Source organism: Lissotriton helveticus, chromosome 1_2 (genome assembly GCF_964261635.1).
Source record: "Lissotriton helveticus chromosome 1_2, aLisHel1.1, whole genome shotgun sequence".
Taxonomy (NCBI): domain Eukaryota; kingdom Metazoa; phylum Chordata; class Amphibia; order Caudata; family Salamandridae; genus Lissotriton; species Lissotriton helveticus.
In genome coordinates, this window is record NC_136058.1 from 156,086,554 (window position 1) to 156,104,701 (window position 18,148).

General features: G+C 49.2%; 2 protein-coding genes across 4 annotated transcripts in view; both read left to right on the forward strand.

The window, feature by feature from the left end:
• GLIS1 (GLIS family zinc finger 1) overlaps positions 1-18,148 on the forward strand; it is a 1,570,389-nt gene that overhangs the window by 929,343 nt on the left and 622,898 nt on the right. The window lies entirely within an intron of this gene.
• Positions 1-18,148, forward strand: part of LOC144807804 (uncharacterized) — a 242,504-nt gene that overhangs the window by 114,089 nt on the left and 110,267 nt on the right. The window contains exons 2-3 of the mRNA XM_078673457.1: positions 700-774; positions 5,884-5,920. Coding sequence (XP_078529583.1) covers positions 700-774; positions 5,884-5,920 — 112 coding nt within the window. The remainder of the gene's footprint in view (positions 1-699; positions 775-5,883; positions 5,921-18,148) is intronic.

The following is an 18,148-nucleotide window of genomic DNA, read 5'->3' on the forward strand; positions in this document are numbered from 1 at the left end:
TTCACATGTGCTTCATTCTGCAGCACACATAGAAAGAGGAAAACAACTCTTGTGATTGTTTTGTGCAGAAATGTGCCCCTTCCTGCACAAAAACAATCGTGACAACTACACAGACACCCTTGCACCATGGTGCAGGGGTGCCTGCATTGGCACACAACTGTAAAATGTGCGCTCGCTGATGGGACAGGATTGCATCGTATCTTGTAAATACGGTGCATTCCTGTCCTTTCGAATTGGCGTAGGTCAGTGAAGCAAAATGATTTGTGACGCTGCCCTACGCCAATTTCTTGGAAATAAGCCCCTTAGTGTTTTGCTTTAGAACACATTAGCTAAGAAACAAGGGAATATAGCTTATTAAGACCTTTAAAAGTGTGTGACAGAAAACAACATTCAATGATGGTTGTAAAAATAGTTGTTTTATAAATGACTATGCGATAAGGGTGCATTTCATACCTGATGCTACGCATTTAATGCAGTCTGATTCCGTGCAGGAGGCGTATGTTAACTTATGTTTTACATTACTGTTATAAAAGCAATAAAAAGACTTTAAAAGTAAAATGCAAATACTATTATTCTGATTTGAAGTTTATTTACATTTACAAATTCACTTTCATTACACTGTATTTATAGATTCAATTGCTGGAAAGTTAGTCTTATTACTGAGTTGAAAGCCTAGATGACATGTTTTCTACCTTTCAGGCTTAGGTCCATGGTGGTTTTGCATTGCTGCCGCTGTTATCCTAACAACATATAAGAATGATGCGTTTAATTTGGGTAAATTACTTTTTTACATCAATATAAGTTGTTAAATGAAAGCTGCAACCCAAAATGTGCTTGTTCTACCTTGATAATGAACTGAATACTGTACCTGCTACTGATGCGTAGGTAAAGTGTGGCTTTGCCATGACAAAACTTTAGAATGACACACACATTTTATGCATATTCTTGAGTTAGTGCTTCGGGCAACTTCGACATGTGTTTCAGCCTTTCTGAGATTGTTAAATTAGTGTAGCCAATCCATTGGCATTAGTCAAGCTTTTATTGGATATCAATTTTCAGAATGATGTGTTACCTTAGGACTGGAGGACCCACGGCAGATGTTTGCGAATGTATCATAAATATAGGGATTTGTATGATGTCATAAGATAGATTGCACAATTTACTGGGCTAAAAACGTTTTAAAAGCATGAATTACTATGCCAATGTAAAGATGTCATGTTTGCACTAATTATGAAATGAAATGAAAAGATTTATAAAGCGCATGGCTGCCCGTGAGCGTCCCAGCGCTATTGTATCGCCTGTATCGTAGTGCCCTCACATATTAGGTGTGCTTATAGCTTCTAATGCGTGCATCATACCCACATATATGTAGCGTGTACTAATGTGCAATATTGGTGCCAGCTTTGTCTTGTGCATTGTTTGTCTTTGGCCACGGGCTGCCTGTGTTTGTATTCAGCCAGAATTATGTAGCGAGTCTAAACCTTCAAAGAGGATTCGCACAGCCTTCTCTATGGCCTGTGCTGTATGGACGCTGCAAAGTGTGGCGTATACTGGCTTGTCAGGCAATTGGTAACATGTATACAAAAGAAAGGAGCATACATAAAAACCAGTGAAGTAAAATGCAAAAACGAAATTTACCAAACAACGTAAGCATTGACAAAGATGTTAGGCATGAGTTTTTGGCGCAAGTCTTGTGAGATATATTGATGGATGTATTGGTGGCGAGTGGGTGGGTAAGTAGTTGCGAAAGTGATTTTTGTGCATCTGTGTACTGGTGTCAGAGTATGTTCTTTCTATATTTGTGCTCGTAATATTGTGTGTATGTATAGCTGGAGGGTTGTATGAAGGGATGTATTAACATTGCAATGTACAAAAGGCACTCTATTGTCGTGTAGTGACACCAGAAGATAAAAACGAAATGTTTATTTAATGTAGCCGCTGATAATTACATTAGATTTTAATTTAGGCTTCGTGTCTCATTACAAATATGGATGGAACATATGACGTTCACTATTAGTTTTTATATAGTGCAACTTTCACTATTTTCAATGGGTACTGTGGTTTCCAAGTGGTGGGTGGGGGTAGGGGTATAAATATCAGGAGTAAACCCATTGACTAGGTTGAGATCTGGGTGAGGAAGTATAAACAAACGACAATATCTGAACCGGTATTATTGAGAAGACTAGTTATCAAGCATGCACAAAACATTGCAAGAAAGGAAGGTAGGGAGACTCATAGTTCGTTTCCAAGGGTTCACTGACAGAATATCGACCTAAAAAATATAGAAGTACAAAATATTGAGGTAAAAATATAGAAAGCAAAAATATTGCCTCCATATACTTAAACAGGTAAGTACATAAAATATAGGAAAAAAAATATCGATGGACCCTTCTTGATGAGGAAACGATATTTCGTACCCTAAAATTGATATTCTTGACCACAATATTCTTTTTTTATAATTCTTTTTATTGAACAGTTTTGACATAACTCACCATCACAAGATCTTGAGTAAGCGACATCATAATTACGTATTTCCAAAGATCAACATCATATATGTTAATGTTATTGACATTGTAAAGCGCCTGTTACCCAAGGGTGTCCTGGCGCTATGTAAGATGTCCTACTGAAACATGGTCACAGAGGGGTCAAGCTTGGCTCTTAGCATTGAACAACCAGGTTTTCAAAGCCTTCCTGAAGTCAAGTAATGTTGTCATGCCTCTGAGAGGCAGTGGAAGGGCATTCCATGCTTTGGCGGCGCCCACCAAAAAGCCTCTGCCACCCCAATTAGCTTTTTTTGCCAGCGGTACACAGACTAGTTTGGCTTCTGAAGAGCGCAAAAATCTTCTTGGTACGTACCAATTGAAGTGCTGAATCAGGTGATTAGGTCCAATGCCATAGAGTGACTTATGGACCACACAGAGGGCCTTAAACAGAACTCGCTTCCTAACCGGTAACCAATGTAACTTTTTAATTTCTGCCGAAATGGATTCATATTTTGAGGTACCTGAAAGCAGTCTAGCAGCTGCATTCTGTAGGAGTTGGAGTTTTTTCATGAGACCTTCCTGAACGTTTACATAAAGGCTATTGCAGTAGTCCAATCTGGACATAGCCAAAGCCGCGATGACTTTCTTTAGGAAGAAAAGGCAGTATTCTTTTACATGATTTCAGAGTGTATGAAGTGGCCGAGACCACTGAATTTACTTGTTCTTTGTGGGAAAGTTTATTATCAATTATAAATCCTACGTTTTTTACCTTCCTGACAGGTGTTGGGAGGGGGCCAAGAGAATATGGCCACCATGTCGGGGTCCAAAATTGAGGGTTATTCCCAAACAATACCACCTCTTTTTTATTAGAATTAAGCTTCAAACAGTTTTGGGCCATCCAGCCACCCACCGCTGTCATGCAATCAGGTCACATTTACAAAATGAGAGTATTCAAGGGGTTTCCAGAGTTTCAGTATCCGTCTGGGGAGTAGGTGGAGTGCAGATATCCCCTCTATATTGATTCCATGCCCCCCATACCTTTCCCCATTTACCAGGACACCATCTTGCAACATAGACTGACTTCTCATTGAACATGCACCAGTCTAGGTCTTCTGTCCACTTGCTCAGTTTGGGCGGTTGACTTGCTCCCCACTGCTGTGCTATATTTCTTTTTGCTATCATGTATGTCTGGGTTTTCCATTGTGTAGTGTATGTATTGAGATCTGTCGGCTCCCAAACATTAAGGAGACACCTTGAGCTTTGGGCTGTATGTCTATATGTAGGACCGCCCGTAGCGTTCGGCGTATGGCTTGCCAGTATGATTGTATGTGTTGGCAATTCCACAGGATGTGTATAAATGTTCCTATTTCCCCGCACCCTCTTCTGCACTCGTCATTCTCTTCTTTAACCATTTGCACCAAGCCAGGCCCTGTAATGTAGATCCTATGCAATATTTTGAGCTGCACCAATCTCGGCCTGGCCTGGATGGCAACCTCCCGCGGGGAGGAAACTGCCTCCTGCCAGTCCTCTTCGTCTAGCTCCAAGCCATCTCTGACCCATTTCTCCTTTAAGGCTTGCAGCGGGTCTGCCATGTTATTAATCAGTTTTTTTTAGATAAGCGAAATGGCCTTCTCCAGGAGATGGCCATCAAGTATTCTGACACCTGGGTGAGAAGGGCGTGTCGTATTTGAAGATATCAATAACATTCAGTGTCTGCCAAGCTGAATTGCTGTTTAAGAGAAGCGAAAGGGAGAACTGTCCCCTCCACCCAGATATCTTTAATTTGCGAAATTCCAATAAGGTCCCATTTGTCGAAACCCTTGGTTTTTCACAGGCTCCCCAGTTCCGCCAGAGCTCCATAGTGGAGTAGCCAGCGTGAATTTATCGTCCCATCCTAGTTGTTTGTTGACCGCATGCCATACATAGATTGAGTGTGCAGTTGGTCCGGGGAGAGGATATATGCAGGGTTTGGCATATAATGCTCTACTGTAATCTCCCCCTGGGAGCAACTATCTGTCCATGGCATATCCGGGATCATTCGGACAACCATAGACCCCATGGTTAATCGCCGCAAGGTGGGACGCCCAATAGTATTTCTTAATGTCTGGGAGACTGATGCCCCCGTCGTACCAATTGAACGTCAATTTAGAGAACACAATTCGGGGTCTACCGTCCCAAAGGAGTTCTCTTTCAAGGTTTTCTATTTCTTTAAAATAGGACGCAGGGACTGGGTCCATGACCACGATATTCTTGCTGTCGATATTTCTGTGTCACGATATTTACAACTCGATATTTGTGAAAATCGACATTTCTAATAAGGGTAGGCGAAATATGCGTAGGGGTGCTCCACATAGTTCCACGGAGCAAAAAAAACCTCTGTGGGCCTACACGGAGCTCCGCTCTGCCCCGGAACCACAAAGCAGGATCAACATTTTTTTAAAAACCACTTACCTTGTCTTCTGCCTGGCCTGCTCCTCGCCAATGTGTCTCCCTTCTTCACGCGCCATCTTCCTCGCGTCCGTGTAGGAATTGCGTCTTCCGTGAACTGCGCATGCGCAGTGTTCACGCCGTTCACGCATGACGTACCTACAGGGATGCGAGGAGGACGACGCAGGAAGAAGGGAGACACCGCGGGAAGGAGGAGGACAGGCAGATGACAAGGTAAGTGGTGTTTTACAAAAAAAGAAATTGGTGGCTGGCCTTGTACTCCGCTCCGCCACGGAGGCAGAGTTTTGCCCAACTTTGCGTTCCCAGCAGAGCGCGGAATTGGTAAAACTCTGCAAACTCTGCTGGTGGAGCGGAGTTCTTTAATTTCTGACTCAATATTTTGTCTGAGTACTGCTACCATGTGCCTTCATGCCATGCGCCTTTGCCTACAATTTATCTCACCTTGTGTGAACGCCCAAAATAGTTTGCATTTGCTGCACCGCATTTAACTTCTACTGAGGACTGTGGTCAATGTGCCTGCCTCACTACTGATGTTCTTTGATTAATGGACATAGCTTGTCACTCGTGTGCAAGCCGCAATAGTAACATGAGCGTGTCCTCACACCATTTTAGGAATGAGAATATCACTCATAAAATTAAAAATCATATGCTTTATTGTGTTATGGGCATGAGGGCTCACAGACTGTGAAATGTGTGCTATATTTAAAAGTGCATGTACATGGGTCAGCCATCTTGTCAGAGACACATTTGTTAACCAGTCACTCAAGAACAACAAAAATCAAATTGGGCCATTTACTAAGCATTTCCTTTAAAAAACACATATAACATCGAAGCACATGTTTGCTTGCTCTGCATTTATGATTTGGAATAAGTTGGCAAAGAAAATACGTAATATCTGATTACTCATGAACTCATTTCTGCATTTTCTTTTGTTGTTGTTATTTCTTTCCAGTTTTGTCTGCAGACCATTCTGTTGCCCCTGTGACTGAGTAAGCACTCTATAACCTTTTAATGAAATATTAGGATAACATTTGTGTGAATGTTTTATTTCTCTCTGTTCTTACCTGAAGGTCTGTTGGATCTGTGATCATGGGGTAACAATGAAAGGCCCGCTAGGACTGCTCTGTGAAGCATCTAGTGAAATATATATAATTATTTTTAAGATCTCGCAGGTGATAGTGTCTGATCTTAATGACAATTGATGGGCATATGCAACTCCTGATGAAAATAGCACATCTGAAATTTGTTTGTCAAGATAGTCTAAATTATGTTTCTACTGAATGAAAATACTTATCTTTAATGCAAGGAGTTCTAATCCAAATTGCCAAATCTTGGTTCGAGTTGAATGTGGATATTTTAAAAGTCCTTCTTGGAAAGGCATCAGTGGATTTTATCTCCTTGGTCGAGCTGGATTTAACTTGCCTACAAGGTTTGGAGAAAGGTTTGGAGAAACAATCTCACCAACACACTCCAGGGACCTGCATCGACTAAAAGACTATAAGACTTTGGGGTCTATTACGATGGCTTTGTCGGCCCGCCATCATTTCCGCAAATGGGACTGCCCGCTATGTGTGCGGCGGTCCCGCCAATCCAATTAGGATGCACCCGCCACACTTGCGGGCACATCCCGCATTTTTAACATTGCGACGAGTGGTGCTTTCAGCAGCACCTGCTGCAACGTTAAAAAGGCATTTGTGGATTTACATGCACAACGTGGCAGGCACCGTACGGTGCCTTTCACGTTGTGCATGCAAAGGCAGGGGGTACCATAGGTACCCCCCATGTGCACCCCCAACCCCTCCTAACACCCTGGGGGCCCGCAACGGGCTCCCACATGCACACTCCGCATGCCTTTCCATGGCGGCAATTCCGCCATGGATTGCCGCCATGGAAAGGCACTTCACCGCCTGCATCTTGATATGGATGGCAGTGTCTTGCAGACACCACCACCATATCAATCCCCTTTTCGCCCAGTCTCCTGTTAGACCGAAGGAGAACCGGTGGACTGTCTTTCCGTCCGCCGTGGTCCCCCCCCACCATCCTAATATAGCGAGGGAAATGGGAGGCGGGCGGTGAATAATGGCAGGCGGATCGCCACCGCCTGTCCGCCCGCCATTATAATAGACCCCTATGTCTAGTACCTAGTAAAGGGCACTGAGTGTGCTAGGGCCTGTAAATCAAATGCCACTAGTGGGCCTGCAGCACTGATTGTGCCACCCACATGAGTAGCCCTGGAAAGGTATCTCAGACCTGCCTCTGCAGTATCCGTACGCAGTTTTAATCTGGTGTGTCGTCCTGTCAAGTTCACCCACTTGCCAGGCCCTAACCTTCCCTTTTCTTACATGGAAGACACCCCTATGGTAGGCCCAAGGTACCCCCCTGGGCAGGGTGAAGTGTGTGTGTGATAGTTAGGACATTTACTGGTGTGTGTGACATGTTCTGATAATCAAACACTGCCAATTTCGTTTTTTACTATTGAGAGGCTATCTGCCCCATAGTATAGAATGGGAGATACTTTGTATCAAATTTAACAAGTTTAACTTCCCATTGGGACAAGATAGAGTAATAAGGTTTAGGCTTTCTGAACTCAGAATATAATAACTCGTTTTTTTAGTAAAGATGCTTTTCAAATTGCGTGTTTGAAAATGCCACTATTAGAAAGTAGGCCTTTTCTTCTTTACCCATTCGGGTGCCTCTGCCTGTTTGTGGATTGACTGTCTGGTTTTGGAGTGACAGGACCTGGGGATGTGCATTCCTTGTAGACAGCCACTTGGGGGGTTGAGGTATGCCTGGCCCTTCCTGGACGACTCGGAGCTGAGCTGAATAGGGCTAGGGTTGCATTTAGTATTGGGTAGAGATTTCCTTGTACCTGACTAGGGCCTGTCTCCCTTGCACAATGCAGTCTCCATCCCCTGTGGTCATACTGCACTAATGAGGACAGAACTGGTTTGGACTGGGTTCAGAGACCCTTGCACAAAGAGAACAAAGACAAAATGGGTTATAAGTACTAAGCTTTAAACCCCAGAACTTTAGATCACTTTTGGACTCAAGAGGAACCTTTGCCAAAGAGAAGAGCTAAAGAGCTGTGAGGAGGAGTACTGCCCTTTGTTGTGTGGGGTTGGCCTGCATTTGCTGTTTCTGCCAAGAAAAGGACAAAGACTGGAACTTTGCTAAGAACCTGCTTGAAGAGGAATCTCCAAGGGCCTGTGTGTGCTGGCCTCCTGTTCTGCAGAGTCAGGGACACAAAGACTTCACCCCAGTTCCCCAGGACTCTGCCGCTGAGAGTTCTGACCTGCCAGGAGGTGCCTGTTCTAGTTGTGGGCCTCTGGAGGTTGACCCTGCTGTTGGGAGCTGGAATAAACTGGAAGAACTGAGAAAAACAACATATCGCCCTTCTTGCGTCTGTTTTTCCCGACGCAGCACCGCTGTGCGCAGAGCCCGTTGCAGCTGGAAGAATCAATGCATCGTGTGATCGCAGCTGAAGAAACCGACACAGCGCCACTTGCCACTGCCGCATCGATTGCCACCGCATCCCTGATTTTCATGCATCGCACCTATGCACAGGTTTTCACAACGCATCACCTGCAGACCAGAACCATCTTGGAGTCAAGGCATCACTTTTCCTGCGTACAGCAGAACTGTTGAATCGTCTCCCCAAGGACTCATCTCTTTTTTTCTCGACACTTACCCTCTCTGTGGCTCTTTTACCTTGTGAATTTTCATTCATCTAAAGGTGCTTTGTGTAGAATCACGCATCCATCGTTTTCTATGGATCAAGTTGCTTGAAACCTTTGAAAAGTCATATTCTAATTATAGAATCTGTTATTCTAATTAGATATAGATTATAATCTGGCGGATTAGTGGGGTGAGAGCGCTGCTCGCATCACTACAGACATCTAAAGATGCTACTTGCTATTTTGTCAGGCGATAATACTATTCTTTTAAAAATTGTTTTATTACTTACTTGCCACTTTGCACATTTTCTCCAGCGCTCTCTGAGGCCCTTCTTTGCCTCGTGTTCCCCGGTCCACCACGGGTTTTCCCGATTGCTGTGGAAGGAGCGCCAGGCGGGTGCACTTCCGGGCTAGCGGACGGAGGCCAGCATAAAGCACTTCGCTGGCTGCTTCGCGCTGCGGATTAGTGGGGTGAGAGCGCTGCTCGCATCACTACAGACATCTAAAGCTGCTACTTGCTATTTTATCAGGCGATAATACTATTGTTTTAAAAATAGTTTTTATTACTTACTTGCCACTTTGCACATTTTCTCCAGCGCTCGTGGACCCCCTTCTTTGCCTCGCACACCCCGGTCCACCATGGGTTTTCCCGATTGCTGTGGAGGGAGCGCCAGGCGGGTGCACTTACGGGCTAGAGGGCGGAGGTCAGCATAAAGCACAACACTGGCAGCTTCGCACAGCGGGCGCGCCGGTGGCGCGCAAAAGGCATGCCCGTCTGCGCCCGTCCGCGCCTGGACCGCGCCTAGAGCCAGGACCCCTGCCCCTCCAGGAGCATGTACACCTTGGTACAACTTCACTGACCTTCTCCGCCTTAACAGGGTTGAAGATAACTGCTGCAAACTAATACCAGGCAATAAACAATTAGTCTGTTCTTGCGGCTTTGCCCTCCCCGAACTTCAGAGGACTATGGCCTTTCAGCCAGCCCAAAATCCTGAAAATAGCAATCCTTCCTCATTCAATAAGAATACCGCTTTACAGGGCGGTCTCATAAATGTCAGATTGCTAGCTAAACATAAATACGAAACTTCTCACCTCATTTCAGGCCATGAACTGGACCTACTGTGTCTAACTGAAACCTGGGCAGACATAGCTTCCGACCCAGACTTTGTGACCGCTACCCCGGCAGGTTACCAGGCTCTGAGGGTTGACAGACCTTCGAAACGAGGTGGAGGGATAGCCATTATCTTAAGGGAACACTTCCCGGTCAGATTTTTACTTGGCCTCTACACCGTTCTATGAGGCCCTACTATTTATAATCGAGCTAAGCACCAAACAGACATTCAAGGGTATGCTTTTCTATCGGCCACCTGGCTTCAGGAACAATTTCACATCCAACCTAGATTGCCTCCTCGAGCCAACCTTACAAAATGATGACTTCACCATTTTAGGTGATTTTTAATTTCTATCTCGAAGATAGGAATAACAGAGAGACAGCGGCTCTACTAGAAACTCTGGAAGCAGTGGGCCTCAAGCAAAAAGTTCAGACCCCTACCCATGAAGCGGGTCACACGCTAGATGGCATCTTTACATCAGTCAACAACCTTGTCCCCACCAAAACCCTGCCTCTAACTTGGTCGGACCACTTATTCATCAAATCTACCCTACCCATTACCTCCCTGGGTCCCATCGAGACAGCTAAGACCTCTGCTATGACAAAAAGAAATTGGGACTTAATGGATAGACAGTCTCTCCGCTCCCAGCTGTAGGTTTCCCGTCCGCAACTAATCGGGCCTCCCGAGACCACGGCCCGATATATTTTAAATGGTTAAACGACGCCTTCAATACCACCGTACCTTTTAAAAGGTTATCAAGTAATAGGCAAAACCCCTCAGCACCCTGGCTTTCCGAAGACCTTTAGAAGGAACAACAGCTCTGCCGGCAATTAGAAAGACGCTGGCGGGCCAACTACTGACCGAATGAAAAAATATATATATAAAATGGCCCTAGCGCAATACAAATGCCATCTGATAGTCGGAAAAAAAGATTTTTACACGAAACAAATCGAAATAGCTAAATATTCATCCAAAGAACTTTTCGCAGTGGTGAATAAAGTCGCCACTGCAAAGACCCCGGGCATCAAGAGCGACCAAAAGCTATGCAACAACATAGCAGCCGCGTTTAAAACTAAAGTAATGAACATATTTAAAAACTTCCAGGACGGGGGCGTGGCCAAGATGGCGTCGGAGTAGGACGCTTCTTTGAGCCTCTCCGACGCCGATCCAACAAAGCACCTGAAAGCTGGGTCTAAGGAGTGCTGTTCGACGCCAGACGGACAGCGGAGGCCGCCGACGCCTGGAGGAGCGGTCCGGTGTTCTTGGAGGAGCGGAGCGGGGATTGCGGCGCCCGCCGGCACGGAGTCGGACTGCGGCCTGTTGAGCACCGATCTCGCGTGCTTAGGGGGACGGCCTCGATCTGGGCGGTGCCCGGCGCGGAGAAGAGGCGACCCGCGTTGGCGTTCCTGCGGCGGCCCGTGGTCCTGCCGAGGGGCGGGGGACGCGTCTTGCCGTGGGGTCTCCCATAAGCACACAGGGAGAGGCCCGGCGGTGCTGGCCTAGCGGAGCGGAGGAGAACGGAGAGCGGCGAATAGGGTTCCGCTGGAGGCGGCTGACGGGGCGGACGATCGGAGGAGCCGGGAAGACGACGGTGAGCTGCCCCCCCCCATCCAGACCATTGAGAGTGCCGGCACAGTGGGGAAGAAGCCAGCGGGGGCTCTGGGGGCTCAGGACTGAAGCTTGGGGGCCGCCTTGGCAGGAACGGGCCTGGTGGAAAGGCGGAGGCGGATCCTATCCTGACTTTACCGCGACCTCTGCCAGGGATGGTCGCTGAGCCACGCTAATCTGCCTACACCTCTGGGACAAGCTGCGGGAGTCCATTGGGGAATCTGGTTCCGTTGGAGGTGGGGCCCCTGCACAGCTACCTGAGCGGCCCGAACGGCCTGGCCACACGGCTGCTTCACCTCTACGGGCGAGGCTGGGCGGCGGAATTGAGCCGCCATTTTGACTGCACCATCTCGGGCGGCCGGGCCCTGCTTGCTCCCGTGGCCTGGGCTACTGTTAGGTGGACTCTGCAATAACAGTGCGCCCCCCTGTGAACTTAGGGCCGGAGGAGGTAGCCCCCCCCCGCCCTCTACACTCTCTGGCTTGGAGGGTCAGCTGGTCACCTGCCGTATCGCCATAGGCAGTGTCCCTATAAACGGAGGAGGGGTCTCAAGCCTGCTTGGATTCCCCCGGGGGGGGAGAGCTACGCCAACTGCCAGTGCGGGCCCTGCTTGAGCCCCCCAACTGGGCCTCCGGTGTGGAGGGGACGCCTGATCGCGTGCCACAGCGGGGGACCCACGGTGGCTAACGCATCGCGGAAGGGGAAGCCGGGGAAGGATGGTGCCTCTAAATCTTCGCAACAACCGGCCTCACCGGGAGCCAGTAGCTCGTCGAAACAATCGGACGATGAGACGCCCGCCACGAAGGCATTCATGACTGAGCTCTTTGCTTCCATTAAGGAGGATATTTCCGAACTCCGTTCGCAGTTAGCCTCCGATCTTCGGGAGGTGAGGCGGGATGTCGATGGGATTGGTGAGAGAGTGGCGACATTGGAAGACCACGATTTGAGTATGGCGAACGACGTGCATCAATTGCAACAAGACGTCATCCGCCTTACTGAGCAAAATCTGGATCTGCAGTCCCACGCAGAGGACCTCGAGAACCGCTCCCGAAGGAATAACATTCGTATCAAGGCGGTGCCGTGGGACGGAGAGGCGGGAGACCTGCGTGGGTACGTTCAGGCCCTGTTCGTGCAGATTCTGGATGAGGAGGAGGTTCAAGAAATAAGGATGGACAGAGTGCACAGAGTGGGGCTGCCCAGGCGAGGGGGGGGACCGCCTCCGGATATCCTCGTCTGTGTGCATGACTTTCAGGTGAAGGAGCGTATCTTGCGGAAGGCTAGAAGCATCTCCTCCTTGCAATTTAGGGACCATCATCTGCAGCTATACCAGGACCTGGCGGCATCGACGCTTCAGAAACGGAGAGAGTTGCGACCTGTGACCGCCTTCCTGCGGGAACGCAATATCTCCTACTCCTGGGGTCATCCCTTTCGTATCATATTTCGCTGGCAGAATAGGCTGGCCCAGATCAGCTCCCTGCAAGCGGCAAAGGATCTTCTGGGTCTTGAGGACATCGCGCCGACCCAGGTGACCCACAACTCGTCACCGCGGAGACGACGTCGCTCCTCTTCCTGGCATAGAGTTGGTTCCTCCCCGGAGCGGAGACGGCCGGACCGCACGATCAGCGAGCAGGAGAGGGGAGCTGCGGTGGCTTCGGTGGCCTCCGCCACAATGGCTGATTCTCAAGAGAGCTCTGGAGCGGCATGACCCATGTTTCGCTGAATGTCGTCGGAGGGGCTCTGGCCCTGAGGTTCCGGGGGATCGATTGTACTTTTAGAGAAGACACCCCGAACCGTGGCCTGGGGGTCACTAGGTGGATCCCCTTGCTCCAGTACCAGTCCAGGGGGCCCTGACGAACTGCGGTCTGCTGGAACTGATGACTACCCGACTCAGGTTTAGTACCTGGATAGGTTTCCTGTTGTTCTTCTGTTGGGGGGGAGGGGGTGGGGGGGGCTCTGGAGTTGGGGGGCTTGTGCTCTTAGATGTGACATTCTGAGCTGTTTTCTATTGGTTTCCGGTTTGAGGGGGGGGTCGAGGGTGGGGGTAGGGGGGGGGTACCTGGGGGGGGAGTGCAGGGGAGTGCGATGGCGGCGACATGAGTGATGTGTGGCATGTATGGTGGTATTGGGGGGGTGTCGGGGGAGTGCGTGGAACGGGAAGTGGGATTGTTAGAGTTCTTGGAGGCTGACGAACAGTGTGCTGGTACTTGGGGAGGAGGGGTGGATCGTCTTACCAAGCAACATTTGTTGGGTGGGCTCTCGTCTGCAAGGGGGGGGTTCCTGGAATGCCTACTGAAAGCTTTGATCTTATGGTTCCACTATGCCTGTTAGTATAGGGTCCTGGAATGTTAAGGGCTTGAATTCGCCGCAGAAGCGTCAGAAAGTATGGAAGTATTTGAATGACCACCAGTTGGATGTCGTAGGGCTACAAGAAACCCATTTGGCACGCAAAGATGAGCTGCGCCTCCGACATAGGGCATATCCCCTTATATACAGGGCTTCTGCATCCACAAAACATAGGGGGGTGGCACTCATGTTCCGCGCTGCGTTGCACTTCCAACCTATTGACATGTGCGGTGATAAGGAGGGCCGCTGGCTGATGGTAAAGGGCCTGGTCCTGGGACGGCTGAGTACGTTTGTGGTAACTTACCTGCCCAATGCGGGCCAAAATCAGTTTTTACAAAATTTGCTGCAGAGAGTGGGTGACTTTGCTGAAGGCCACTTGTTCCTCCTAGGGGACTTCAACCTGGTGTGGGATAAGGATGTGGATAGCTCTGGGTCTCGTAGAACTGACACGGGGGTGTTTTCGGCTCCCTCGCAGCAGCTGGTGGGGGAGCTGGGGTTGGTTGACGGCTGGCGCTTTTTCCATCCTACCACACGCGACTACACCTTTTTTTCACATGTTCATCACTCCTACTCCCGTTTAGATCACATTTTCATTAGCCAGGCCCTCAGAGGAGATGTTCTTGATGCCACCATTCTTCCACTTTCGGTGTCTGACCACAGTTTGCTGGTTCTTAGCCTTCGTTGGTCGTCATCCGGCGACGGACAACGGAAATGGTATTTCCTGGCCTCGGTGCTGAGGGATGACGCCTCTAATAAGGCATTGCGGCAGGCCATTAGGGAGTTTTTTTAACTTAACCCCGTAGCCGACACCTCGGTATCCAATACATGGGACGCCTTTAAAGCGTCTATCAGGGGCACGTGCCTGGGTCTCAATGCTAACCTCAACAGGTTACGGCGTAAGGACCAAGAGGAACTGGAATCCGAACTGGCGAGCCTCGAGCGGGCGCATAAGCTCAAACCCTCGAGGGTGACCCTCCGACCCTTGACCGCGGTCCGGGGGAAATTGAGGGCCCACTACAACAATAGGGCCGAACTGACGCTGTTGAGGCTTGGAAGGCAATCCTACTCTGGTGGGAACAAGGTGGGGAGGCATCTGGCGCGTCAGTTGAGGGATAGGCGGGAACGTGAGTACATCGGGGGTATTCGGGATGCTACGGGTGAGGAGCAGCACAGGGACGAGGCGAAGGCGGCCATCTTTGGACGCTTTTATGCGGACCTCTACACGGGGGACAGGTTACAGGCAGATGCACAGAAGGAGTATCTGCGGCGCTTACCCCTCCCCCAAATATCCGCGGAATGGAATGAGCTGTTGGGGGGCCCGATTGTCCGGGAAGAGGTACTAGAGGCTATCAAGCAGTTAAAACTACACAAGTCACCCGGGCCGGACGGCTATACTGCCGCTTTTTATAAAACGTACGCCATTGAAGTGTGCGATTTTTTGGTATCCCTCTTCAATGAAATGGCAGATTCTGGTTCCTCCTCTGGCTCATTGGCGGAGGCGGTGATTACGGTCTTGCCGAAGCCGGGGAAGGACCCCACCCAATGTGCGTCTTATCGCCCCATAGCACTCCTCAACATCGATGCCAAGCTGTACTCGCCGATCCTAGCACATAGGTTACAAGATCTGATGCCGGCGATAATTCAGCCTGACCAGTCTGGATTTATCAAGGGGCGTCAAACCCACGATAATACCCGCAGGGTGGTACACCTAATAGAAAAAGCTAACCAGTTCCACATACCGGCGGTCTTGGTCGGGCTGGATGCCGAAAAGGCTTTCGATCGTGTGGACTGGGGCTTCCTGTTTCATACGATGGTAGCCTTCGGCTTCTCGGAGAGGTTTATCACCATGGTGAGGGCTAACTTTTCCAACCCTCGGTCCCGCGTAACTGTGAATGGTCACATGTCGGCGTTTTTTCCGCACTCTAGAGGCACTCGACAGGGTTGCCCTCTTTCACCTCTCCTGTTCGCGCTCAGCATTGAACCTTTGGCTGTGGCGGTACGAGAGCAGGAGGGAATTCGGGGCATTCCGTTCACAGGAGAGCAGCATAAAATCACGCTCTTCGCGGACGATATTCTCTTCTCCGTGGCGGATCCAGAGGGCTCTTTGCCTTGCATCGCAGAGACCCTGCGGCGATATGAGGAGGTAGCCGGTTTCAAGGTGAACTATAGCAAATCATATATCTTGAACCTTACTCTATCGCGATCCGAGATAGAACGCGTGCGTCCGCTGACGCCTCTGGCTTAAGCCGATACCTCCATTGTCTATCTGGGGGTCCATTTGACTCAGACTGTGGGCAAACTATTCTCAGCTAACTTTCCACCCGTGCTAGCGAAACTTCGAGCTGAGCTGGAGAGATGGAAACCTAAGTTCCTGTCATGGCTGTGAAGATGGTTCTCCTTCCTAAATTCTTGTATTTATTTCAGGCCTTGCCCATACCTTTAGACAGTGACTACTTTCGGCGTCTTAAGACACAGATTCTGCGATTTGTGTGGCAAGGGGGTCGGGTGCGTTTTTCTTTTTCAGTATTGCGTCGGCCGAAGCCGAGGGTGGAGTGGGACTGCCTGACTTGCAGCTGTATTATAAAGCGGCGCAACTGAGGGTACTGGTGGAGTGGTTGCAGCAAATGTCTGAAAAACACTGGCTACACATGGACCGGAGTGTGGCAGGCAGGTCAATATGGGACCTGGCTTGGAAACCGAAGAAGGATCGGCCCCTGAACGCCTATATTAGCACGCCTACGGGTACCACGCTCAAGGTGTGGGATACTCTAGCAACGGATGAGCGCTGGACTACGTTCCCATCACCGTTCACGCCTGTGCATTTTAACCCGGCGTTCCCCCCGGCGTCTCGGGAGGGAGCCTTTGATGTTTGGAGAGAGGGTGGCTGCAGGGCTTTGACCCATCTGTTTCATGGTCGGGATCCACTCACATTTGCTAACTGCATGAGGGATTATGGGGTCCCCCGGTCTGACCAATATCGCCATGTACAATTGCTCCATTGGGCTATGTCGCCTGGGGTGCTAGAAGCAGCTACGAGACCTCCGTCGCCCTTCGAGGCCTTTATACTGCGGACGTCGGCCATGAAAGGCGTCATCTCTTTCTTATATCAGCTTTTGCTTAAATCAGCGGCATCGCCTAGGCCGCGCTACATGGAGCATTGGGAAGAAATGATAGGGAGAGATATCTCCGACAGTGAGTGGTCGGCATTATGGCGAGATCTGACAACATTCAATCACTCGCTCCATCTCAGGGAAGCCCACCTTAAGACCCTTATGCAATGGTACCTATGCCCTACCAGGCTTCATCGCTTCTATCCGGATACCTCCGATAGATGTTGGAGGGGGTGTGGGCTCCTCGGGGACTTCCAGCATATTTGGTGGGACTGCCCAGTAATTCGACCATATTGGGAGGAAATTCTCTCACACATCAGGGACATCCTTCGCTATCCTATTGAGGATTCTATGGCCTCGGTGTTACTGGGTCTACGCGATCCCGGTCTTGAACATCAGACACGAGCGGATAAGAAAATCTTGTGGCTGTGTGTTGGAGCTGCCAAGATTACACTGGCTGCTGCATGGAAAAAGAAGGAAGCTCCGGCAATATCATTGTGGCACGCTCGACTTTGGAAACTCCTCAGCATGGAGAGAATGGCGGACATCTTCCTCGACAATTTCAAAAACTTCCAGTTTCAGTGGGGTCCCCTAGTCGCATTCCTCTCTAAAGGCCTGCCATCCGCTGTGTGTCCGGCATCTATACGGTCCCTGCACTTGTTTCGAGTTTAATACTATCGATGGGATGAGTGTTGGTATGAATGGAGTCGCCGCCAGAGGGGGAGGGGGGGGGGGGGGGGTGGTGGTGGGGGGGAGTTTCTTGTTCATGGTTTACTGAGGTACACGTTAACAAGGCCGAAGCCTATGCAGTTATGGAGTGAAGGACTGTGCCTGCCTGACTTTTCCAACGCTCGTACATGTAGATGGACGCATGGTCCTGATCAATGACTCCTGAGACATTCTTCTGGGTTCCGTTATGCTTATGATGCCTAGTGAAGCTTTATTGCGCCCTTGTGGGCTCTGTATGGTGCCTTGGTAACCTGTTTGTGTTGTCTTGTTTTCTCAAACTACAAATAAAAATTTTACAAAAAAAAAAAAAATTCCAGGACTCCACCCTTCCCTACCCAAGGGAATATGCCACAAGAGAAGCCAACACATTTATCACATTCTCACCGATCTCCTCAGATACGGTAGCCAAACTTATTCAAGATTCTAAATCTGGGTCTCCAACTGACCCCTGTCCACCTAAATTTCTTAAAGATTTTGCCGACCTGGTCAGTCCAAGTCTCACAAAAATGTTTAACTCCATGTTTATTTCTGGATCCTTTCCTTCCATTTGGAAAGACACTTCCATCCTACCACTGCTGAAAAAACCCTCACTGGATGCTTCAGGCCCCAATAATTACTGACCCATTGCCCGGCTACCACTACC